The 26,071-nt window shown below is 39.0% G+C and overlaps 1 protein-coding gene across 2 annotated transcripts in view; it reads right to left on the bottom strand.

Annotated features, from left to right (window-relative positions):
- The window catches only part of CLVS2 (clavesin 2), a 60,294-nt gene that overhangs the window by 15,375 nt on the left and 18,848 nt on the right, over positions 1 to 26,071 (bottom strand). Inside the window, exon 3 of one of the 2 annotated variants that reach the window (XM_065834743.2) lies at positions 973 to 1,083. The exons of the other annotated variant lie outside the window; for it this stretch is intronic. Within the exon in view, the coding sequence (XP_065690815.1) occupies positions 973 to 1,083 (111 nt within the window). The remainder of the gene's footprint in view (positions 1 to 972; positions 1,084 to 26,071) is intronic. 2 annotated transcript variants of the gene reach the window in all.

The raw sequence follows: 26,071 nt of genomic DNA on the forward strand, positions 1-26,071 counted from the left end.
TTTACATATTTGTAACAGATATTACATAAAAGGCTTTGTGAACTATAGTTCAAAATCTGTGAATACCAGAGGTCTCTCAAGCATAATCTGTCAGTAAAAAACAGCTGAACACCAAGAATCATTGTGGCCTTGTATGCTGTGTTTGAGGAGAGAAAATACAGAATTGCTTAGAGAGCTGATCTCATAAAAAAAAAAAAAAAAATCTTTCTTTGTAGTTGCTTTGTACATTATGCTGATTGTGTTTTCCTGGATGACAAATTCTGGGTTTCAGAAAAAATATCATTCTGTGTGCTATCACCACCAAGCTCTAATTTATTGCAGTGATGCAAATGCTGCAAATTCAGCAATATCTCAGTGTCTGCTTGTGCTTATGCACAGATGCATGCACACAAATTTCCTTTTACGGGTTTTCATTCAAACCATTATTTGCAAACTACTATACACCAGCTATGTATTTCAGTTCATACTAATGTCAAGAAAATCACACTAGGAAAGGACTTCATACTCACTACCTCTGTTCTTAAAAGAAAGACACAAGAATAGAATAGAATAGGATAGGATAGGATAGGATAGGATAGGATAGGATAGGATAGGATAGGATAGGATAGGATAGAATAGAATAGAATAGAATAGAATAGAATAGAATAGAATAGAATAGAATAGAATAGAATAGAATAGAATAGAATAGGAATCTTAACAGAAACCATAATGTTGACAATATTTATCATATAAGCCAGAAGAAAGCATATGCTTACATTTCAAAATACATTTAAGTGCACTGCTTGACTGTGTCCTTAAAGGATAACACTGCATAAGTTTCTAAAACAGCTAAAGACACTCTTTGCAATGCAGACATGTTTAAATACTTTCCACTAATAGCAAGTTGATATATTGTGTATATCTACTTTATTAGAGTATGATGCATCTGCTCACTACAACTGCCAGGTAATGGACAATTAAACAGAAGAGTACCCTTTTTCGTGTCTTCTCCTTTAAAAAGGGTCGTATAACTGTGTAGAGGGCATGGATATACCATGGCTGGTTGACGAAATGTATTCCTCCAAACCGAGCTGGAAAACTGTCCTGTATGTCACAAAACAAATACACACAATGTGAGTTGACGCTTAACAGAAGTTGCACACATCATTTTTTTTTTCTGAATGCTTTCATTTTAATAATAAACCTTACACAGAAAAAAAAAAAAAACAAACCAAAAAACAAAAAACATTCTTCAAAATTCTGTCCTTTCAGTTGAGTTCCAACCTTCCACATCAAGCAGCAACACACTCTGGACAGAGGAGTGAGGAAGGATGCTGAGACAGCTATGGTATTCAAGTAAAGGTACAGCATTTCTAATCTCCAGAAATGCTTAAAACATTTATGGTTTTCCCATAATTCATCTATGCAATGTATTTTTCTCTTTTCCACTCCTATGGATTTTATTCATGTTTAATAGTAACTATTTCAACTCTTACAGTGTCATTGAGGAGCACTAGAAATGTACCTCTTGTTTCCACCTTAAAAAGACAGTGTAAATCTAAACTACTACTCAAAATGTCTCCAATATTATTCATATTTCATAAAACTAAGAATACATTAAACATTATGCATAAGCTGTTATGCAATATCCATGACAGTAATTCTTGTCACATAGTCAGAGGCCTTCTGGGACCTTAAATGTAAGGATAGAGCATCTGTATTGAAGCAATAACTTTTCTTTTTTCTTACTGAAAAACACAAGGGACAGACAACTCACTAGGAAAGATTCTGATCTGCATTTTCACTTTCCAAGTCAAGGGAATATGCCAGAGGGTTTGGCAGTTTGAAGAGGGCAGACACTCTGTCTTGCAACACTATTGCCAAATTCATTGTGTGTCCTCATTTTGTCTTTGCCTGGTTGATCATATACTCAATGCAATAAGCTGCTCCCCTCTCCTGTGCTGCCTAGAGTTACAGCACCAAGCAAGGAAATAAGAGGTGGGAACAGGATTGTAAACTGACACACATCTCTTTTTGTTATCACAAGTTATGTCAGAACTTTCTCCATGTTTGTGTATACAGGCATTAATGGTTTTCATTTGAACCTTATTCAACAGGTGGTCTACTCTAGGCAGACACGGTAGTCATTTAGATCAAAATCAAGTTTCTCACAGCAGCAGCAACTCCAGTTTGACAACACAGGTACAAATGAAGACATGCTTCCCAGCTACACCTCCTTCTCCTCCTGCATGGATGCAATCAAGGCAGCTTCAGGTCTGTGCCAGTGGAATCAAGGCTCAAAAAGAGGCAATGAAATGGTGAGACAGGTCACCCCGTGCAAATAGATATATTTTGTCTCCTCAGGAGACAAGACAGCAGGTCATACAGAAGCATCCAACAGTCTAGATACAATCCACAAAGCAGCATTTGAAGCATACTGATTTAATGTCACAGAGCACACAGAGAAAAATAGGCCAAGAAAAAATCTTAAGCTATATCAACCAATAGAGAACCGTCAGAAAAGGAAGGCAGGAACTGTAGGAAGGAAATCTTTAATAAAATGTTTCCAGATAGGAATATACTTTGAAAAAGAGCACATGCCAAGAAACCTCCTCAGTTCTGCAAATGTGTACTGAGCTGTGGGAATAATGAAGGTGTCTCGCTCCTTTCAAAAATACCCTTCAAATACTGGCAGGCACTCCTAACCCTGGGAGTCTTTACCTCAGGGTGCCACCTCCCTCCAAACTGAAATGACTTGGTGAATTACCAGATGAAATATTTTCAATCAAGGAGGTAATGCCTTGACAATATTTACAGGAAGGGTAACAGCTACAATACACACCACTAATACATGGCTGGCCACAGCACAACAGTCAATGCAATTAACAGCCTGTTTTACAGATTTTCTCTAGAAACATTTGATTAACAACAGCCTTGAAATAAAACAATCCTATTGAAAGACTGTGCTACAGAAGCCTCATCTTGCTAAATGCCTGGCTCCTGTTGGTGCTGACTAAATGTCAAACAGGATGGTTGATAACTTGACATGTAATTCACCCTGTTCAATATCGTAAATCCCCAAACTTCATTTTGAGAACACAACCTCTGATGTACGAAGGGTAGTAAATTGTGCCCCTATCACAGCAATCAAACGAATCCATTAGGAAGGATAAATTATTGGATGACACCTTAGGCTTCAGTTGCAGGAGATACCATTCATCTACAGAAGGTTGTGTTTATGTGGTTTATCATGGCTACTGCTCTAGCAAAGCAGCCCGGTGCAGCATGCCATGTACCACGCACAAAGGAGCATACACTAGAGCTGCAGAAGACATCTTTTACTGGTTTAATCTAGATGCCTTCAAAGAAATCTTCACAGTTAACACTGGATGGTAACTGTGTTTGATCCCCCTTGTGGGGGGTCAACTGTGTTAACTGGATGGTAACAGCTTTTCTAATGTAGGCACTATGGAAGACAGAAAAGCAAACCAGCTGTTCCTGGTTGCATGCCTTCTTGCATGATTTTATAAGCTTTCAAATTAATACAAGTGCCCTAAAACTTACACACACCAAGTTATGAAATGTCTGTTCTTTATTGCTCACGAAACGTCTTACACAGAAGCTGAGGACAATGTGGGAATGAGAAGATCTCAGTAGGCAACAAGTATTTGTATGCTACTGTGGGCTCAGAATGGATGGCTTGTCAATACTCAGTTATTTCTGAAGATGCTAAATTTCTAGCAGGTAAAAGCAGTATCCCTCTCCAGTACCACTTCGACACTTCCACTGTCCTTTTCTGCATCTTGGAATGCATTTACATTAAGAGTCACGAATATATGTGGAATGATTCTCAAATAGAAGATGTCACTTAATATTAAAAGCCAATTTGTCTCAGTGTTTTTCAACAGTTTAAAGGCATTTTCCAGAACTGACTAAAGAAGTTGGGTATTTATCTATTTCTGTAACTAAACTGAGGTGCTCAAATTCAGGAGCACTTCCTAAGGTGTAATTAGGAACTCCCAAAATCTGGGTTTGGAAAATGTAAATTTGTCAGAATGATCCTGCAGAGTACACAGACTAGAATTCAAAAGCTGCTGAATGCAGATCCAAAGCTCAATCTCAACAGCATCTGGAGAGAAAATAAAAAAGTGGAATAAGCAGCTACATCTGTTGGAGAAAGTATCAGAAGGTTGTCTGGTTTTTCTCAGACGTATCTGACTTCCACACAAGGATTTGCCATATGGCCATCCTACACAAACAGCAGGTAGGAATTTCTTCCAAATCACTGATTCTTGGAGGTTTTTGCATAGATTAAGTCACAAGCATGGTGGCAGTCACAACTGTCTCTGTAGACATATTGCACTTCAACAGAAAAGCCTGTAACCCATGAATCATATGAATTCTAAGAAAGAGTGATCCCATGCCGGAAAACAGTAAGAAATGGAGATCAGCCATGAAGTGAGCTGTGCATTTGGCTGGAGAAGTGATAAATCTGATGGGGTATTATGAAACCACTAAAAAGAACTGATCATATAAATATACAGTGTGTGGGGTTTTTTAGTGTTCACAATAACCTCTGATTATGCAGCAGAACACAACCTAAGTGTACCTCTGATGAACAGTTTGGGACATGGCCACTCCACAGACTCAGGCAACCACGTAGTTACTACAAGAGACCACAGTCCTTGTGATACAAGGCTTACAAGTGGCAATGAACAGTGGGCTGCCAAGGAAGAGGCAGACCCTGACACTGCTGTTTGCAGGTAAGGGTGACTACTGGAGCACGCACTAACTGACCTCTCCTTGAACATCTATAAGCCAGCACTGGAGAATGACCCTAAGCAAACTGCCTCACTGGGTTTCCATCTCCCATTACACAGTTTTGCTCACCCACAGCACATTTGTTTTAGCTCTCTGCTGTGCATAATTTATACGACCTGTCTCCACAAGCTTCCTCTCCAAGGACCCAGCTGCTGCTGCCTGCTGCTGCCCATGGCACATGCTAGGAAGCCAGGTTTCTATTTGCTGGCCACCACATCCCACCTGTGCTGGGCTCTGCCATCACCTGAGCCAGCTCTCAGGGTTTCATAGAGGGTCCTGCTCTCCAGTGTGGCCCACAGAAATTCTTACAGCACATGTAGTAACAGCAAAACCAGTATATGACATTTTCAACAGTACCTAAGAGAGGAAAGTGCCAAACTCCTACCAACAATCAGTGTGAGTCTTCTTAGTGATGTCGGAACTGTTAGCATAGAGATAATAAAAGTGCCTCACCTTTTTCATCATTACCAAATGCAAAATCTTAAAGAACTTCTTAAAGCTCACAGTATTCTTCCCTCCTCAGGTACCATGTCTACATTTAAACCTCTGAAGTCTAATTTTAAAGACTTAGCTCCCCTAGCTGACATCAGTACTGAAGTCAGCTGTGTTTGCACAGCTCTTAGAAGTGCAGTCTTAAAAATCTTCTAGGATCACTGTGTGCCCACAGATGCACTGGCAGCCCAGCCACATCAAGCCCTCACAAGTGTGCTGCACATCACCTGCATATGACCCGTCTGGACACACCTTGCCACATACTAACACTGTGAGAGTGCTTGCGCACATATTCTCTGAGGTCATGTTTGAGGGTTTAATGTCCTTATGGACAGTAAAACCACCTTTGTGGACAGTTTAGAGACATCCTTCAAAGGACTGGCTAGAGAAATATCATTAACACCCTCACACATTGTACTTAAGGCTGCACATGAGCCCTGTGATTAATTCAGGCTGCAGCATCTGCAGGCAACAAGAGGCTAGAGAGTCAAAACTGTGAAAACTGTATCTTCCTAACAAAAATTACAAGTTCAAAGATGATAGCACATTAAATTATTAGTATCTTAAATGTCACTTAGGAGTTATGCCTGAAGGTAATTATGTCAGGTCTCCTCCAGCTGTTCAAAAAAAGTCAAGCTCTTCAGGGAGAAAAAAAAAATCACTATGATGAACCAAAATAGTCTTCATAATGGAAAGGTCTACTAGAAAGATAGAAAAATATTCTGTCTGATGCAAGATGCAGCACAACTAAACTTAATTTTTAGTATGTTAAAGAGAAAATATGTAAAATCGGAGAAAGAAAAGCTCCGATTAGAAGGAATATTTTACTTAGTACTACAAGAGTTGAATTACCAGAGCCATCCACATCAGGCAAGGAAATCCAAGTCTTGTTCCTGAACTGTAACTTTCACTGAAGGTATGAAAGAACAAGGCATTTCTAATACCAAAATTCCTGCAGGTATCCAACTATTACAAGGGTAATTGCAAGGTCTCAAAACAAAGTAACTTGTTTGTCAAGACTGATCACCTGTGACAAAGGCATGACCTTAGACTGGGACCGTATCCAGTGCTATAGTTGGATGATACAGAGACTGAAAAGTGTATTTGTGGAGTCTAAAATAATTTGAATTGTTTTGTTTATGAAAACCAATACTGAGAGGCAGATGCTATCTATAAACACACCAGGGAGAATAACAAGAGGTGAGGAAAAACCCTTTCAAAACAAAGGACAATGCTGACACCCAAACAAGTGAGTAAAAGCTCAGCATGAACAAGTCAGACTGGAAAGCGCTAGACAGCTTTGAATCACCAAACACTGACAAGTTTGGGGGAGAAAAAGCAACATAACTCATTTTAAGACAAAGATTACTAAATTATGAGGAAGCTGTCAGGTTGTCTGTAACAACAGGAGATCTCACCTCTGCCCCTGTGTTAAAGCTTCTTACGGTTCAGATCAAAAAATGTTTCAGTTTTCAATGGTGGCAACATTTTGCTGGATGCCTGGAATTGCTGCATTAGTGATTTCCTTCTGTAAGGCTATGATGTTACTCTCTCCCAACCTGAGCTTTTCATTTTTATTAAACAATGTTGAACCATTTCGCAGACAAAAAGTGCCCAAATAAATTTTTGTTACTGTGTTTAACCAAAAGAGCACTACCTAAAGGCAAATTAACATCATTCAGTGACATTCTTACAAAATAATATTTAATTATCTAGAACTGGATGTTGTCATTTTTTAAGAAGCTTCCAGTGAAGCAATTTGACTTTTGGCAATCCTTCTTTTCATTTCTATTTGTCACTTTATCTTACAGCTCATAGAGAAATATGTTAAATTGAATGAGATGAGGAGATGGTATCCATCCGGTGAGAATATTGCTCTTTTTACTGCAGTTTCTCTTTTAATTTCAAATAATCTACCATCTTTCATTTCAATATGCTACCCATAAAAATTAAATATTGGTTAAATTAATTAGGCGGATAGGGATTTAAAAGCCATCTGACCACATGTGTCTGCAAGTTTATATATAAATATAATAAAATTAAGAGCCTATATAGATTTTGTGCTTCTACTATTTGGATAAAGGTCTCAAATCCCTCTCATTTTTTTTTTAATTAGATGGGTTTAATAAAGAAAATATTTTATATAAAACCTCTCATTTTCTTTGGAAATATTTTATTTTTGCAAATTAACTTCAAGAGGTTTTGGTCTCATTTTTTTAAAAGTTTTAATTAGACATCGTGTGAAATTCTTCTAGCAATTTTCGCTTGTTTTGACAGAGGCTTGGAGTTTTGCATATTTTTTCCCTTGGCTCATTTGTTTAGTTTGAAACTGGAGAAAGGAAGGCTTTATTTTTAAAGAGGAAATGAAAAGTGCTGTTTTCCAATGACAATTTTATTTTTATCTACAAACTCTGTCTCTTTTTTAATTCTAAGTAACACTTTATTTGGAATGTGAGATATTAAAAAGGGAGGGAAAAAACCAAAAACTTTTTCACAGCATTTCCAAATTGGCAATGCCAGAAAAACAGAAGGAAAGATGGTAGAAGTAGGCTCTTCTATACTGTTTTCTTTTCCCTTGATGAAAATCATCCTTTACAATAGGCAATTATCAGATGGTGATTTCCTCTATAGAAATTCCCATGGGGGAAAAAAGAAAATAACATTTTCCAGACAGCTTGTGAATGTCTTATTAGATTAAGATTATAGAAAATGGAAAGAAAGAAAAAAAAAAAACAACCCTACTATACTGCAAACTGCTGTACATAAATATAGTAACAATACTTTCATAATGTTGGTGGAAAAAAAAAATAATGCTGGGAATTATTGTTCATAAAAATGTCATACTTAAATTTCTGAAGTCAAAAGTCTTTAGCCAGTACAGGAGGAGATGAAACGCCACACCAGCATCTCAGCTTGTGCCACACTCATCCTGAAGTCACCCTCTTTTAGTCAGTGAGCCTAACCTGATGCCCAAAGAGTCCATGGTCTCTGCCGAGACCACTGACCACAGGATTACTGTCATGTTGCTTTTCATCATGCACAAAGCTTCCCATAGCCCTGAGGCCATTGCAAAGAGGAGCATCAGTAGTTATCAGATAGCCCGCTCTCCGCTTGTGCCTGACCACTTCCAAATGTGACTAGATTAAATAGCACCTTATCTAGAATTGCCTCCGGGGAGCCACACTTATTCACTCTGTTTTATTGAATCAAAATGCGATCTCTTGTGCTATCTCACATCTCCCTCATTGCAGAAGGATAATGTAAGGATAATGTTAGGATAATGTTAAGACAAGGATTGAAAGAAACAATGACAAGGCAGAAACCATAGAAATAAGATAAAAGCAAGGAGCAGAGGAAAACAGGAGAGACTAAATTAAAATTAATTCAGGGAGGGATATAGACAAAATACTATGAGGCACAAGAGAAAAACATATTCACCATGTTCCTTTTCTGGTCCCTCCTCAAAACTTGCAGTGAAAGGCAAAGAAAGAGAAATGTAAATTATTCCTACATGGAGGACCCATGTTTTATAGTCACAAGTCAAGACTGATTTTGCAGACCTAAACTCAAATAGGATAAGTAAATCCCAAATCTTGTGCCTTCCACATAATTTCTGCAGATCATCCCAACTGCCAATTTCCCAGCAGAACCATACCCAACCTATGGATTTTTCATTCTGGATTTGCTTCTGCCAAAATTTGCAAGAAGCTACAGTGAACTGACTATACTTAATGGTATACCAGTATACCTGTACAGGCGACAGGGTGCACAGGTCTGCAGATGGACAGGGTGAACAGAGATACTGCACAGAAGTAAAAATGCAAGTTTCCTTGTTACGGCAGCTTTCAAACAACACTGTGTAGTTTTGCAGTGTCAACAAGTTACTGAGTTAAGATATCAACTCTCCAACCAGAATATTCAGTTTTTTCCCCTGGAAATGGAGAACTTCTAAACTGTTGCTTACAAATTTTATTATCTAAATATCCCCCAAAAATGCAATTCTCAGTTTCAGACAGGATGCACTAAAATTGGATTACCACTTTAGCAATTTCATTTTACAATAATACAATAGACCAAAAACCGTAGTGATTCAAGAGTTATTTCAGGAGCCATATGTTTCCTCATACTATAAGAAGTCAATCTCTATCACTGCGGTAGGCACTATGAACAGTGATCATTTTAACCATCCAATTTTAATCTGTCAGTCTATGAAAATGAGAGTCCTGAGAATTAAACTGAACTGTAAAATTGGAGGGACAGTGATTTAAGAAAAATCAGCTGAGGACAGCCACCGAGAACTAGAATGCTGCATAATTATGCTCTAAATTACTGAGGAAATTGAATAACTGACTTGAGATCCATTAATAAGTATTATATTTAATTAAAAGTAGAGGTATCATGAATTATGCAGCATACAAATTTTCAGAAGGTCAGTTCCCGGCAGTACAAAACTATTTCCAGTTCAAAAAACAGTTCAAATGTCTTTGCCACAATACAGAATGGAGATTTATTTCAGCCTTTCACCTTCAAGAAAGCCGCAGTCTGAACTGTTCAGCTACGCTTTATCTTTACAAAAGTGCTTGAAAAGACATGGTTGCCTATGAGATAAACTCCACCTCAGTTTCCCTCTTCTTCCACACTCCTGAACAACTGCTGGTGGTACACACGCGTAGAATGCTCCTGGGAGCCCAGGGAATTTCAATATTGTTTGAAGGAGAACTGTCATTCTGGTTATTACTCTAGAGGATCGTTAATCACTGTTGTTGAATTCTAACTTCAGACATCAATTCTCTGTCTTTTTAAAGCCATATAAGCATGGCTGTCTCTGTGTTAGCTGCTACAGAGGAAACTCTGCCAGTAAAAAAAAAAACCAAAGGGTGCATAAATATTATTTTTTTTGTCATACATGTCTATGACAAAGCTAATATGCTTATTGTGCTAAACTATCAGGATGTGCCAGTAATGAAGGAATGTCATGGTAGGCTATTCCAAAATCACACTTCAGAACTCTTAAAAATTCATGTCCAAGGAGTTGGAAGATCAAAATCAGACATGCAGATCTCTTCTTGCTAAGATAAAAGTGGAATATACGTGAATCTAGTCTCAGCAAGAGAAAATAACAGTAGTCTCAGTCTACATTACACAGATACTCACAGAGAAAAAGAACTCAACTCTGAAACCATCTGGAGCGCCAGGTCCAGTGCTGGGCTCCGCACCACAAAACAAACAGGGACATACAGGAGAGAGTCCAGCAAAGGGCCATGATTATGACTAAGTGATTGGAGCACCTCTCATATCAGCAGAGGCTAAGAGAGTTGGGAATGTCCAGCATAGAGGAGACAAAACTCAGGGCGGAACTTATCAACATATATAATACCTGAAGGGAGGGTATAAGAAGCCAGCACCAGGCTCTTATCAGTGGTGCCCAGTGATGGGATGAGAGGCAACGGGTGCAAATCAACACACAAGAGGGTCCTTCTGAACATAAGGAAACCATGTAGTAGTGCACAATAGTGAACAAGTCAGACACTGATGAAAAATATAAAATCACTGAGGTTACATGAGGTCTTTTTGAGTGGTATTTTCCAAAAACAGTTCACTTCCCAGAGCTGTGCTATTTTCTGAAGTTCATTGTCAGCCGAAGTAATCAATGTGATGACAGACTTCTGAAACTCAATAAAAACTGATTTGCGGGTAGAAGTTAATATTTACCTCATGTAATGCAATCAAGCTGCTTGGCTTGCTTGAGATCACTCAACTTTTCATCACAAGTAACTGCTGAAAATGTGCACAGCTTACTCCACCTAAACGAAGGCTTACCTCACTTGAAAACTCCGAAGCTTCATGCATCACACTCTCTGAACCAGGATTTACAAAATGTAGCTACAGCCAAGCTGTCTGCACAACATGAACAGCTTCCACAGGCTGGGAATGCACTGCTCCCCCAATTCTGCCTCAACACCCACCTGTGAGCCCAGCTTTTGGAAACGTCACAGCGGGCAACACAGGCAGCTCACAGACCAGGAAAAGCCTGAAACACTCAGATTAACTCCATTCATTAACAGAACCTTTAGGAAATAAGTTCAATTTCCATTTTGAGACTGACTGTTTACTGATACGCTCTTAGGTCTAGCAACCTAATAAAGGACAGTTGCATCTGAAATGATGTCTTTTTGCAAATATAGCATCATGTAACAAAAGATACTGATGTTGCATATGTAATATCTAAAACTGCTTGTAACTAGTTTGTAAAATATTTATTGCTCTACTCTTAAAATGTTATGCAAATCATAGTGTCTTAAGTCCAATGCAGTATACCAAAACAGTGTAACCTATTTTTTACAGACAGCTTAAGAATGTGCACAAAAAGACCCTACTTTTTACTCCTTCCTTTCTACTTTTCTGACTTGGCTGCCTTCTGATTTGCAGCCCTCTTTCACAGCATGGCTTAAATTTTCTGTTTTCTTATATTGCTATCACTCCAACACTAGTGGTTGATGCTAACAAGAGAATTAAACCCCCAGTAGAGGAACAATGGCATATGGCATGCCTGAATGGACTTAATGGAAGAGAGGGACACCCTGATGGCTGTCGCTTGCTTCCAACCCATTAGCACCACACACTGCATCATGCCACGCCACCCGACACATACATGCTATTAGTCACACAGTCGTGCAACCATCATCCACTTGTCATTCAGGCTACAGCTGCAAATAACCCCGCTGTGACCACCACGTGTACCTCAAACAGAGCCCGAAAATACACAGCTCCTCACTTCAGTGAGAATATCATTAAACATTGAACTTAAACAAGCTTCTGCCCCCACTTAACTGAACAGCCAAGAGTCATTCCTCAGCAACTAAGAAAAGTGACATATGACAAGCTGAAGCAAAATCAGAGCCAAGGTTAATGTAAGTAGAAATGGCCTTTTCCAACCTGTCCATTCACAAAGGGATGCAGTTGGTGAGAGTATCTGGAGAGCATGTCACAAAGCTCTTCCACCTCTACAAAAATAGTTTAAGCAAGCAAAATCTTGTGTTAGGTACTAACAGGTGTAGGGTCACAGCAAGAGACAAATACAGACCCAAAGTGTACAATATTTGCTAGACATAAGGTATTTTCAAGTACCAGTGACCAGAACTGCACTGAAATCCAAAAAGAATGTGTCAAACTGTGTCTGTGTGTCTGTGTATAAAAATCATTATACCTCAAACATCAAATTAATCTCTTAAATAATTTATTACTGTGGATAATTTGTCAGTTTCCCGTAGACTATTCATTTTAATTTAAAACAGATTTAAAAGCTCAAACTATCAGCACAAGACAACAAAAAAGGAAGGCATTTCCATCTACGAACCAGAATCAGTTCTTTGTGTCCAACTGGTAGATCAATTATGCATTAGAGCTGCTGCTGCTTGACTTTTAATCTACATTATTCACAGACCTTGAGCAAATTTGATGTTACCGTATTAAAACGGGAAAGCACTAGAATAAACTACACAGAAAAAAAAAAAAAAAAAAATTGAAAACAGATCAAGCAAGGGCCAATTAATCAGCCAAATGCAGGCAAGCTCCCTACTGCCAGCACATGTGGAAATAAGAAATGGACAGATAATTCATTTAAACTCCCTTAAATGTAGAAAAGTACCACTTGGAATAACCACAAGATTATTTTTATTATGTTGCATTGTTACTCTTCTTTTTTCAACTCAGGCAAAGAAATCTGCTGATGAGTAAATATATGTGCATTGTAGTACTACAGATCTATAATACCTGTTTTCATCCTGAACGAAGAACATTAGGAGCCACATTCTAGATATCAGATACCAGCTGTATGCTTAATCATTTAAAGATCCTGGTTGTGTATTTACTGAAATAGAAAATTTAAAGCAGTACCCCAGTCAGCTTTGCTCATTTTGGTGCCCAGCTGATAAACCTTCACACATAGCCAAAGTGTTAAGAAGTCTTCCATTTTCTGATCACAGATTCTTGCATCATCATATCCACTACAGCCTTTCAGCACTAAAATTAAAAGCAGCATCAATATTTAAGTGGTTTGTGATAAGAATGCAGTAGCTAAAACTGCCAGTATACAAAAGACAAAGGCAACCTTAAAATTTGAGTTCATGAAAATGGAGGCAAGGAAGGAAGACATTTAAAAAAAAAAAAAAGCGCGGGGGCGGAAATAATCTTAAAATGTTTGCTAGCTATTACTACTGCCCTAGGAGCTGTAGTTTGAGTGCTCTAAGCTTCCATTTCCTTACAAAGACAACATTATTCAGTTGAAATATTTTTCCTGCTGTGCACAGTATTCTCTCCTGGAGACAGAAACATGATGCAGCCTAGAGGTAAATGGGGACGTGAGGTGCCTAAATGTTCCACTCAATACTGGCAGCCTTCCCAAACTGAAACATTTCAGTTTTGACCCATTTGATATTTGCCTATAGTAGCAAAAAAAATCTCTACAAGGGAAACATTTTACATATTTTACATAAACATTTTCATTTAGTCTTGATTTGCAACTCTTCTTAGAAAAGCTGTAGTGTCAAAGGTTACAATGTTTCTACCTAAACTTTTAAAAGAACTACAGTGCCCTTGTTTTTGTGCATATGAATGCAGCACCTTGGAGCTATACTAACAGATTCCACTCTCTTATTCGCCATGATCATACAAAATGTAAGATTACACCAGGATCAGAAATGGAATTTCATACAGACCTGATGTGGAGAGTTACATGACGAAATAAATTACAGACAAGCACTATCCATGTGTCCCAAGACACCCTCAGTATTCAAATAGATTGCTTTGTTATTTTGAGCTGTTACACTGCTGGAAACTTCACCACCCAGTTCTGTGACTGTGACAGATCTCAACTGTGAAGCGAGGCCATGCAGGTTAACCTCCAGGTGGAAGCCACAGTGCTGCACAACGGTGGTGGCACTTCAGTAACTCATTCCTCTCCTTTGGACTCAGCTCTGCCCCAAAGCTCCAGCACAGTTGGACAGAATCGTTGTGCTTGCCGGAGTCAACAGCTTCCAGCAGAAAAAAAGGCAGCTGAGGTCTAGACCACTTCTGGGTGTATAAAGTCCCATGGTGCCATTGTGTAGTAGAAGTATTAACACCAATGTCTTGGTCAAATAACAACTCGAATAATCTCATGCTGCCTGTCTAAATTCTCTCTATACTTTGAGCTGACTCCAGCATTTTTACGGCAGCATCCAGCTGCCTCAAAGCGTCGCCAAGCATTGAAAAACACCTGACATGACAATTTATTCAATGCAAGATGTGATTGTGTCATCACTACAAACACTTAACCCTGAGAAGATCCATAAAAGTTGTTAGCAAGTGGGTCTGACATTCCAGTCCTGCTCCACCAGCCTTCAAGGCTAAGTGCAAAGATCTCCAAAGCAATGTTCTCCACATACAGCTCACTGACTTGAACTCACTGGAGACTTGCACCAATTTGACTGCATCAGGTGTATTCCACAATCTCTGACTACAGATACGGGCTTTGCCATACTAAAACATACCACAAAAAATACCAAGATACATGAAAAACCATTTTACAAAACCCAAGCACCATTTATACTGTGCATTTAACAGCATCCAGAAGCACTAACAGAGGAGAAACTCATATATGCTGTGAAACAGTTGAAGTCAAAGCCACCTAGCACTTTCCAAACAATTTGGAAGGCAAGCAGAAATCAGGCACCAGTTCCAAAATGCTCTTTGGATGTAGCTGTCTGTTTAGGTTAACAGAAACATTAATAGCCAGGACACAGCCACTCCAGCAGCAGGGAGCAGCCATGGGCATGTCTATTTTATTAGTATAGACATAGTTACACTCTCTCAGAGACATTCTTCACTGGCAGCTGCCCATTATAAAACAGCAAGAAACACATGAAAATATGAAGTAATTTAAAATTTTTATGTTTTATACCAAGTAAACTTATTAACTTTCAAATGTAAGCTATAGACTTTTTAAATTCTATCAGTTACACAGATTAAATCTCTTAAATACCACTAATTAAACAGAGTGGCTACTCAAGCACTATGAGGTCCATTGTGTAAATACATATTAAGGAGTCCTGGGAGCTCTTTCCATCCACTGCAGTGACCTCTACTGATTAGCTTTTTTTTTAAGAAAATTAGTGTCACACATATTCTTCTGTTCATTTTGTCTGTTGTTTAAACTTCTGTTGTGCCTATATTGTATAGTCTGAAATGCAGACTAGAAATGGTTGAAAGATATAACAACACTCCAAGCAAAATACTTAATAATACTCTCTTATCCATCAGGTCTTCACATGCCAGTTCCTTTCCTACAGGACCAAGCAATGTACTATATATTTAAGTGCTAAGTAAGTTCTGTCCTTATTCCCATTAACTCGGTAGGTAACTCAAAGATTTCAACCTTAAAAGACTGGGATCAATAATGAAATTGGTACTTGGGGAAAGTGAGGGAGCAGAAAGAGCTCAGCTCTTAACATCAGCTGGAAGTGAGGCACACCAGCGGTTACTGACCAGCAGATCTGGTGAGAGAGAGCATGGAGGGGTTTTGGAGAACCTCAGCTACAGCAACACAACTGCTTCTGAAGAGCCAGACTCTGCATCAGATGAGAATAAGGTCCATCTGATTACACAATTAACAAATCCAAAGTAAATAGTAATTAAGGTGTAGGGTTGTAAAAGTTGATACTAATAGTTATTTCTGATGGTCTTAAAGAGTAACTCATCTGGGCTCTGAAATTTTCCTTTTTCAAAACAATGTACCTGTCTGGAAACAGTTCTCCGCTATTGAGTATGTATGAAAGGCTTTTTCTGTATAACAGGCTTAATAAGAACAATAATTAAAACAATGTATCCCCTATCATCAACAGGATGAACTGCACAGCCTCAATTGGAATAGGGGCTAGGCTAACAGAGAAGATGAATTCATAGTAAATAAATAATGTGATCAAGACTCTTTCATGGTCGTCTGTTTCACAGAAAAAAAAAAAAATCAATTTACAAGTATTTTTTGGAATAAAGTTCTCTCTCATTGTGGATTTTTTTTGACACATACATAAATACAGATGTAGATGCGTTCACAAAAAATTAAATTATCTTTTCTAAAGTGCTATTGTTAAACGAGTGGTGACAGATTAATATAACCCAGCATCAATGCAAAAAGTATGCAATGTGCATTTCACTAGAGCACCAAGTTTATAAAATAGAAGTATTGTGGGGTGATAAGCAGGCTGTATATAATTTTATATAGTACACATAAAATATGATTCCTGCCTGATCCATATCCATCATACCAGGGTGTGTTTTTCATTACTACACAAAGCAGTAAAAATTACAGATGCTATCTGCTATCAAAGCATGTGGGCAGCTAAGTGCATCATCTACCATTTCTGCAGATGAAAAGTATTCCCAGTGAAGATCATACTGCATTGCCCAAGACATGGTTTCCAGCCAGGTAGAGAAGATATTTTTTCTTCAGATGTGGGATCTGAAATAATGCCTGAAGCAAGAATCAGACCAAAAGCCAACATTTTGAAATACAAGCAAGTAACTCTCTGTCCAACCTGTGGTGCCTAGCTTTGTTTAAATCCACATCAAATTGACACCATCTCTGGTGATCTCTGTGAACAAGTGACCACCACCAGCTCTCTGAAGCCGCAGAGCTTCAGGAGCACAGGAGGCTACACCAGAGCTTGCAGGAGCCTGCAGATGGGCATAGGGGAAGACAAAGCGTAAAGACACAGGAATGCATGAGCATTACGGATGGGAAAGTTCTGACCTCCTGCACTGGAGCATCTTGCCTAGCTCAAGAGGATGGAAAAGGGTGGCAGAGGCTTGGGTCACTTTTGGTGAAAGGTACCTGCACCCTCACTGCAGGAAACTTTTGAGCCTTTTCGGCAAGGATGGAGAGCAGCGTTCATTACATTAAATGTGTTGACTAGAAATGTGATTGTTAAAACTAATTAGAGATGTTTAAAAGCTGGGTTTGACTCACTGTTATGTAATACTAAGGGAAGTGAGATCTATTTTAGGACTCTGAAAATGAGGGCAAAGCAAACAGCACACCCAAACATGAACCTCTACCCCTGAGTCACATTCCATGGCCTGGGCCTCAGCTGCCCCCAACATACTCGCCTGTTACCTGAAAAACAACTCAGAGATTTGACTTTTCAGCACCAACTCCTCTAATTGTACTCTTGATGCCATTTTCTTGCACTGACGGCTCCTATTTTCACTCCTCCTTTTCTTTAGCATATAAACGCATTACAGTATCTTCCACTGTGAAATAACTCATTGTTCATCCTATCTCTATTTTATTGTTAATGCTCAAGAATGAGATGGCCTTAGTTGCTGCACCACCCATTTTCTCTACCTACTCCCCAGTCTCCTCATTCTATGCAAACTGTCCTCCCCAGGTTTCGATGCTGTAGGTCAATTTTTACCATCCCAAAGACTTCAGCCTTCATTTCCCCTGTTGTCTTCCCACTGAACATCAGGACAGCTCCCTTCACTTACGTGCTTTTCACTGTCATCCCTGTACCCAAATGCACACCCCTCCACTTGTTCTGTCTTCCACAGCCAAGCCTCACTCATCATGCTACTTGGCTGAAAGCTCACTAGCAGCACTGAGCTCAAATTCATTCTGTTTTTATTTTCTGTAGTGCTACAGCAATCCCCACAAAGCACTCAGATAGTAAACTCACACCCTTGGGAATATCTGTAAAGTCCCATTCTCCTCTAAAACCACAGCTCCCACTGCAAGCCTAACACCCCACACACCGAGTGTTGTGGGGAATCTGACCCCTTTGTCTTTACCAGTCTACTGCCACACTTTTTGTTGTCTAAAAATTATTCCATTTAAGGGTTGGGATGGTTTGATCAATTTGTCCAGGGCTGTGAATTTCACTATGTGTTGAAAGGATCAAACCCAAGAGAGAAAGCACAAGAACATGCCTTCCACCAGCAAAAGCAGAGAAGGAAACCAGGCTGACAGTTTTTGGGCAACCAGAATTGCAATCCACATGAATCCTGACGGAATCTGACTGAATCCCCTTTTTAGTTTTTATTGTGTGTTCAAAAAAAAAAAAATCAAATTTCTGAACAAGGAAGGGTGAGAAGCAGGCAACACCTAGACCAACGTGATACACTAATAGTAAAAACAATCATTTTGAAACCATCTGCTTTGCAGCAAGACATGACTCCTGCAGTACAATACATGGATTAAAGAAGATTATGCCTGGCATTTGCTGTAGAGCATGGAACAAAACAAGTTTTCCTAAATCAACCTCCCCATCAGCTTGAGACTGGTGCAAGCTCAGGAATGCCAAATAAAAAGCCGAATGGCATGCCAGGGCTCCACTGGCTCCATCCAGCCGTACCTCAGGAATGGGGACAGATGGTGTCAGTGACTCAGAAGAACTTCGAAAGGCTCCCATCTCACAGCAATAACCTATGTCCCAGCTTTGTGACAGTCTGCCATCCATGCAAATGCTATTTCTCAGGAACATAAGTGCAAACTTGGTGCTGGTAGGAAAACATGACAGAGTGCTCTCACAGACAACTTCTCGTTTTGCAACCTGGGCAAAGATATTCTATTCTGTAATTTCACCAGTATACTGCTACATGTAAGAAGGCAGGGCCCTGGGAAATAATGCTTGGCAACATAAATTATAGCTTAGTGCACTACTTTTGACTAAGTTAAAACTGTGAAAAGATTTTCCAGGAAGGAGAAGCTTCAGGGAAAGCATAAAAGCTTTGTGAGCACAACTTTAAAGAAAATCAATCCCAACTTAAAAATCTGGAAAAAACAACCACAACAACAACAAATAAACAAACAAAATCCCTCCAGATTCTGCTTTTCTATTTTCTGGGATTTTTTTCAATTAATGTACTTGCAAAATAAAACAAAGCAGTTGTGCAGTTGTGGCTCTATTCCCTACTGCCTCTTTTAAGTCTTTTCCATTTTTGAAGTGTAAAATTATGGCTTTCCCATTTCTAGTGTAGGAAAACAAATATGAAATTGCAATTCCACTTCTTTTCCCAAAAAGTAGCCATACCACAGATAGCACAAACACATGGAAGCCCTGGCTCAACATTTGGTCCCAGTCAGGGGCCAGGACTCATCAAGGACCAGGAAAGAGGGGGCAAAGCTTTGCACTGGTAGACCAAGACCTGGGTGGAAACAAACTGCTGAGACAACCTGTGCCAACAACAGCTACAGTGATGCTATTCTTAGAGCCACAATGCTGCAATGACATAAGCATTTTAGGTTCGTGGGGAAGAAGAATTTTCTCTCAGCAGACCAAATAGCACGGAATGAGACAGTTACATATTGACCCAAACTGCTATTTGGAGGGGGTGTTCTAAAATGACAGCTATAGATGGCACCTTTTTGGTCCGCAATAGTGACACACATACTTCCACTCTTCCAGCCTCAGCTCAGTGCACCAAATGCTCAGGAACTCGTCAGTCACAACCCAGTTTCCATTTGCCCTCTCAACTCTGAGTTATTTCTCAGAAGAACCTCTAAACCCACAAGGGCCCCAAAGTATTCTGCTCTCTCTCCCTCTCTCTTCTCCCCACGTGTCAGCTGGGGCATCCACCTCCTCAAGTGTGAGCTCAAGCATCATCTCTCTGCTGGTAGCTCACGTGAAGACTTCACTTCTCCAGCCCCTCCTATACAATTTAAAATCACAGCCCATTCTCTGAAAAATGTCCACCCTGTAAGCCCCATGTAGCAAGAAGATGAGCTCCTAAACTTGGCACCCTTACCTCCATTCTCAAACACTGCCCATAATGGAGCTGAGTCATTCATCATATTCAGGCCCTAGTGTCATATTTGATTTTGATCTCTCTCAAGGCCCACACATTTCAGCTCTCTTTACAACCTGAAAATTCTACTTCCCTGGTGTTGCTTAGATGATATACATGGCTGAGAGAGTGTGGTCACCAATGCAGGAAATTATTTTTATTTTTCCACAAAAAAAAACAGAGGCATCCCTCTTTTTTTGTTCTGAGAAGACATTAGTGCTGCAAACGCATGTTTTTTTCATCTCAGTCCTCATGTCTGCTTTCCTAGCCTGTGATTTAATGAAAGATTAAAGACGAGCTTATGAAAGTTCACCACGGCAACTGCTGATGTCATTGGGAACTGGATTCCCAACTGGGGTTTAAAGAAAGATGAAGATCATATTGATAATTGGCAATATTTCTGACATTATTCATCTAGCTAATTAAGCCACAACTCCACGCTACTACATATGCTCAAAACTGAATCAACAGAAAATGTAGCACTATTAAGATGCTTAGCTATTGGTATTATATAAATTTACCCCACATAAATTACCTGTTGATGGAAGGTAGAGATTATTTACTCTTTTTTCCATTCAGCAGCAGAAAAACAGAATTATTCATGCAGTTACTTCATGATGCCATGCCTTTTTGATCATCCTACTAAAAAAATGTGCATTCTTCCTCAGAAAATGAACCTAAGTACTGTATCCTACATGCCGTAAAATGAAGGAAGGGTTTTATCCATTTAATTGCAAGCACATTTAATCATTGAAGAAAAGGAGACACAAATTACTAGCTTGGACAGGTTTGTCTGTAAGGCACAAGTAGTGATTCTCCACCTCACTGTGTTTGTCATCTTTTTTAGAAGAGATAAAAGTTTTGTGTATGTACACACACAAGAACAAAAAGCACATTTAAAGTCACCAAAGGATACATGCGTTCCCCTTTTGGCTCTTACTGAGGTAAGTTACTGCTAAAATGCCTTTATCACACAGTATCACAGTATGTTTGGGATTGGAAGGGACCTCAGAAGATCATCTAGTCCGATCCCCCTGCCAGAGCAGGAACGCCTAGATGAGGTCACACAGGAGCATGTCCAGGTGGGTTTTGACAGCTTGTTGCTTGCTCCATCCTCCTATAGCAACCCAAAAGCAATGTTCTGAAAGGCAGTCAGTCCTATGGCATGGAGATACACTGAGTAAAGGCAAACACCTGCCACAAAACCAAAATACTTGGGGATGGAGCACAGGGCATTGCTCAGGACTCCAGCAGATATCATGAGGAAAAAATGCAATTAGAAGAGGAAGCAAAGATCCATTACATAGATTTAAGAAACAATGGAAATGAGTACAAATAGTTATGCTTTGTGTATCTGCTATGATTACAAGTAGTTGGATGACAGGAATGAGAATGGAGCTAGACAGACCACCGTCTCCTGCATTTAAGTGAAAGCCATGAGACCTGGGACTGTGTCTGACTGCTGGACACACAGCCCAAAGGCTGCCCAGTTCTGCTACACAGTGAGGCTGCCATCCTCAGGACGGGACATCAGAGCTCATAACAAAAAAAGCATAAGATTGTCAAAGCAGAGTTCTTAAAAGATTATGTTTACAGTAGCCATATGAAAGTAAAGCAATTCATCAAGAAGATTTAGTGGGACATAATATCAACAGAATGAAGAAGAAAATATAAAGTAAGACTCACCTTGCAAGTAAGATGCTGCTCAGTATGATTTCATTTCTACAACTTAAAGTAAGAACACACATGGTCCAAGCTGTTCCCATGGTTTGTCTAATGGATTCATTCTTAATTGGCTTTCCATGCAGCTCTCTTTAAAGGCTTGAGTGCTACTTTCATTTGATACTGCATTGATTTTCTCTGAAGTTTCCTCCTATCATGGCTACCCTGATCAATTAGTGTGCTATAAATAGAGCAGTCAGATTCCTTTCACTGGTCTCATTAAATTGCACCCCTGCTGAATTTCTGTGGAGAACAGAATTGGATCATACTGATAGCAATAGTATGAAAATGGCCTCAGGTTTTCTAGTGAAAATCGGTTGCTCAATATTCCTAACAAAAAACTTTGAAAAGTATAACGCAATGGAGCTCAGCTAATGTCCAAAACATACATCAAACCTTGCTTGCAATGCTGCATCTCTAAAATCCCCAAAGATAAAGGATGGGAAAAAAAGTGGTTAAGGGGCTCAGCCAGTTCCTGACTGATATATAATCCCTCATCAATCGTAACGATTTAACTGCATCTGCTCATAATGGATATCCATTGCTGGAGGTATACAGGCAACCTGTAGAGTTCTTCTGGAAAGTGGAGTAAGGATTCAAGGAAGAACAGAGTTGCAAGACACATTTGGTCTGTCCAAGTCACCATGTAATGGCAGTCTGTTTACCAACTAGAACTAGAGGGGACTGATAAGATCGGCAGCATGACACTGGTTAATTTTTGCAGGTGTATGTCAGCTACAATTCCAAAAATGTTAATCTTTATTTTGTAATGGTATCACAGTACAGCTTTTAAAAAATAATTTTAGAAATGACAACTTACTCAATGAGATTGGGAACAGCCATAAAATAGGAAATGGAATTGTCTACTTTGAAACAGTTCAAAATCTAATCAGAAGGGCTGTTTTTAGCTCTCCACTCTGCCCTATATCCTGCCCTATCCCTTATAACTACCCTGTCTCCTCCTAATATCCTTTCTGTCCTCTTCTCCTCTGCTAAGCACTACTCTTCAAAATCTTTTCCATCTTCCTCCCAAAATGAAGCTACATTTTCATCATAGACTCTCCTGTAGGTTGAAAATCCCTCCTGCAGTTTTTAATTACTGCACTTGAATTAGTGAATGTGTCCAGTTTCTATATGCACTCACTGGTATCTGGAGTATCTGGCTTCTTTTGTATGAAGGTGTGAAAGATCCGTTGCAGACCACACAGGACTGGTTGTACCTTGCAAAAAATTTGCAAGAATGCTGGTGAACTACCAGTCCTTGATGATTTATCCTGGATCCTTCAGATTTAGCCTGGTGGTCTTCAGCCAGAAGGTGCAGTGCTCTAAGTGATACCTTTGGTCAAATGGCACAGTGCAGGATGAAGGCATCTTCCAACAAACTCAGAAGATTTTGTGGGTAATAAGGCACATTCAGTGCAACATCAGGTAAGGATGACAACTGCAGTTTAAATGTACCTTTGGACGCCCTCTCCTGAATCACAGCAGAACCACTTTCTCCTTCCAGAGAATGTTTTCAATGAGAGAAGTGCAAAGGGTTGAAATCAAGTTTTTCTCCGACAAAAAGCCCTCCCCAAAATGATTCTAACAGACGTAACAGACTCTTAAGAATCAACTTAAAAGCACAAGAAATTAACAAATACATTTGAAAACATAATCTTTAATCTCTGTTTAAAGATTGCCTTTTCCAATGCCACCGTGAGGTGCTGGAGTCAGTCACATAAAATAAGGCGGCTCAAAACACATTTTTTTAGTTAGAACTCAAGCCTGTACTGTGAGGGACAACATAAAATGTGACCCATGAGAACCAGCAAGCACTCCAACATAGCCAGAACTGTTGTGGGTAAGATGCTGACAGGAGACTTGCTCAGCGTCAGGTGCTGGAGTTACATTCAGTTTTTTGGACTGAATGTACACCTAAATTTCCACTAATAGGCTGATATGTGCAGCCACCTCAGATTTCAGCTGATATCCATGTTTGTATACTCATCACATATAAACAAAACATTGGTGCTCTATCTTTTTTATTACAGAAGACAGTGGAAAAGATTGCAAGCATTATTTTCCCCTTTCATATAATAAGTTAGAAATGTTTCTTAAGAACGTACACGGATCTTTGCAAAATATGCAGGAAATGACTGGAGAAATGCATTTTGCCTGAGGTTTTGGGATGGAGTTTTTTGAAAGAAATATATTATACAAGTTGGAATATGATGTTTTAGAAAAAGTTCATATTGAATTTTTCTTAAGAAATTTAATTTTCTTTATGTGTTATACACCTACACTTTAAGTTCCTGTAATACTTTACATCACCAGAGTAGCACTTCTTTAAACGTAGTTATACCCATTAAAACATGAGAATTGCATTTTCTTAATTTTTTTACAATTATGAAACATGAAATGAGAGAAATCATCACCAGACATATGTTTTCACATTTTTTATGGTGCTTCCCCCTAGAGAAGTTTCCTATGTCTGTTTTTCAACACTAGTCAAACATCCTAGGAGTGTTTTTCCTGTATGGCAATTACTTATAACCAAAGTAAAAACTTTGCTTATAACCAAAGTCAAATTAGATTCATAAAAATAATTGTTATAGGAGCTGAACACTTGCTAAGGAATATTAACAAAAATCACAAAAAAATTACAGTCTTGTTTTGGGGAATGGGCACTGAAGGCTTAGCCGGTATCACAGGGACAATGTGCAAAGGTAGAATGTACTGAAGACAATAACATAACTGTGCACAGCCTAATAAGATCACGGAGAATTCATAAGCATCACAGAGAGCAAAGGTTAGACTGATTTCAGAAAACAGTTCCAAAAATTATCCAGCATAACCTTATGAGATAAACCTGAAAAATATGTATATAAAATGGATTGATAACACAGGAAATGGCAAAAAAATAAATGTAAGCTCCCCAAACAAAGAAGATCCCACCAATTTTCATATCACAGTATCCCCAGTGGCAAACAAGACAGGTAGAACATCTCCAGGTCCTAATTCCAGCTCCTTGCTGGTGCAGATAGATATTCCATCAAACAATTTTTTTCTTTGGGATACTGAGAGTCACACACCAATTCCTGCTTTGGACTCAACAGCGCATGGTGAAATAGCAAAGGGTCTTATAGGAGGTAACATTTTGAAATAGAGAAATTAGGATTAATACCAAGAGGAAATCTGAAGAGCAAGAAGTCTAGAAAGGTTTCCAAAGAAAGTGTCAGACCTTCCTTTGAGACTTTAAATTAAACTGTGTGAAATATAAGGAAATATAATGCACGAGATAATCTTGCCTTAGCAGGAAGGTGAACTATGATCTTAAAACGTCTACTGACATTACGATTTAGAACAAATTAGTTTTATTTCTGAGTGACCTTACAATGAAGAATACTATGTTTTCCTTTCATGGTCTTGAAGTAAAAAGAAAGATTTAGATCTTGACTGAGAAAAAACACATCCAGAAATAATTATATATTTTGAAGCTGAGGAATGGTCATAACCATACAGTTGTTGAACTGTAGCCTATCAGAGACAACAGCAAGTCAATCACAGCACCAGGAGCTAATTCCCTATACCGAGTTTGTGCTACAAGCCCTTCTTTTCTCATACTGGTGTCCCTCACTTTAGCATAATAATAGTTTCTCAGCTTAATCAGGGCAATTCAGTCACTGTCTTTGTTTAACACAGATAGATTCCATTTCCCAGTAAAAAGAAAAAAAAACAGAAAAGTGGTTAGCATTTAGCAAAAGCTTATGAAAAAGGCAGTCTGCATGCACAAGAAGAATCTCTTCTATTTTCTTTCTCTCAAGTTACAATAATTTTAATTGGATGTTGACAGATATCTGTTGACAGAACTGATGGAAAAATGTCAACTATGAGCATTTTCATTGGATTCTACACTAACCATGGCTAATCTATTGAAATAAAACTTCAGATACAAAAGTCATGCTGTGTCATTCCACTACATCCCCAGAAGCTTCTAACATCTACCCACACCCATGAGCACTGAGTCATATACATCAAGCAGACCAGCTCCAATCTGAAGAACTACAAGGACTGGTTCCATAACAGTCTGGTGGCCAGAGGACTCGATATGTGAACAGACCAGGACTCAACCCTCTAGTGCTGCTTTCCAGAGTGGTACAAAGAGTAATGGGAACACCAGTTAAGACGAGATTTGAAGTTGGCAGATGTGAAACTGATTAGATCCCAGATGTGGAGGGCATTTGGACAGTGAGGC

The sequence above is a fragment of the Patagioenas fasciata genome, chromosome 3 (genome assembly GCF_037038585.1).
Source record: "Patagioenas fasciata isolate bPatFas1 chromosome 3, bPatFas1.hap1, whole genome shotgun sequence".
NCBI lineage: Eukaryota > Metazoa > Chordata > Aves > Columbiformes > Columbidae > Patagioenas > Patagioenas fasciata.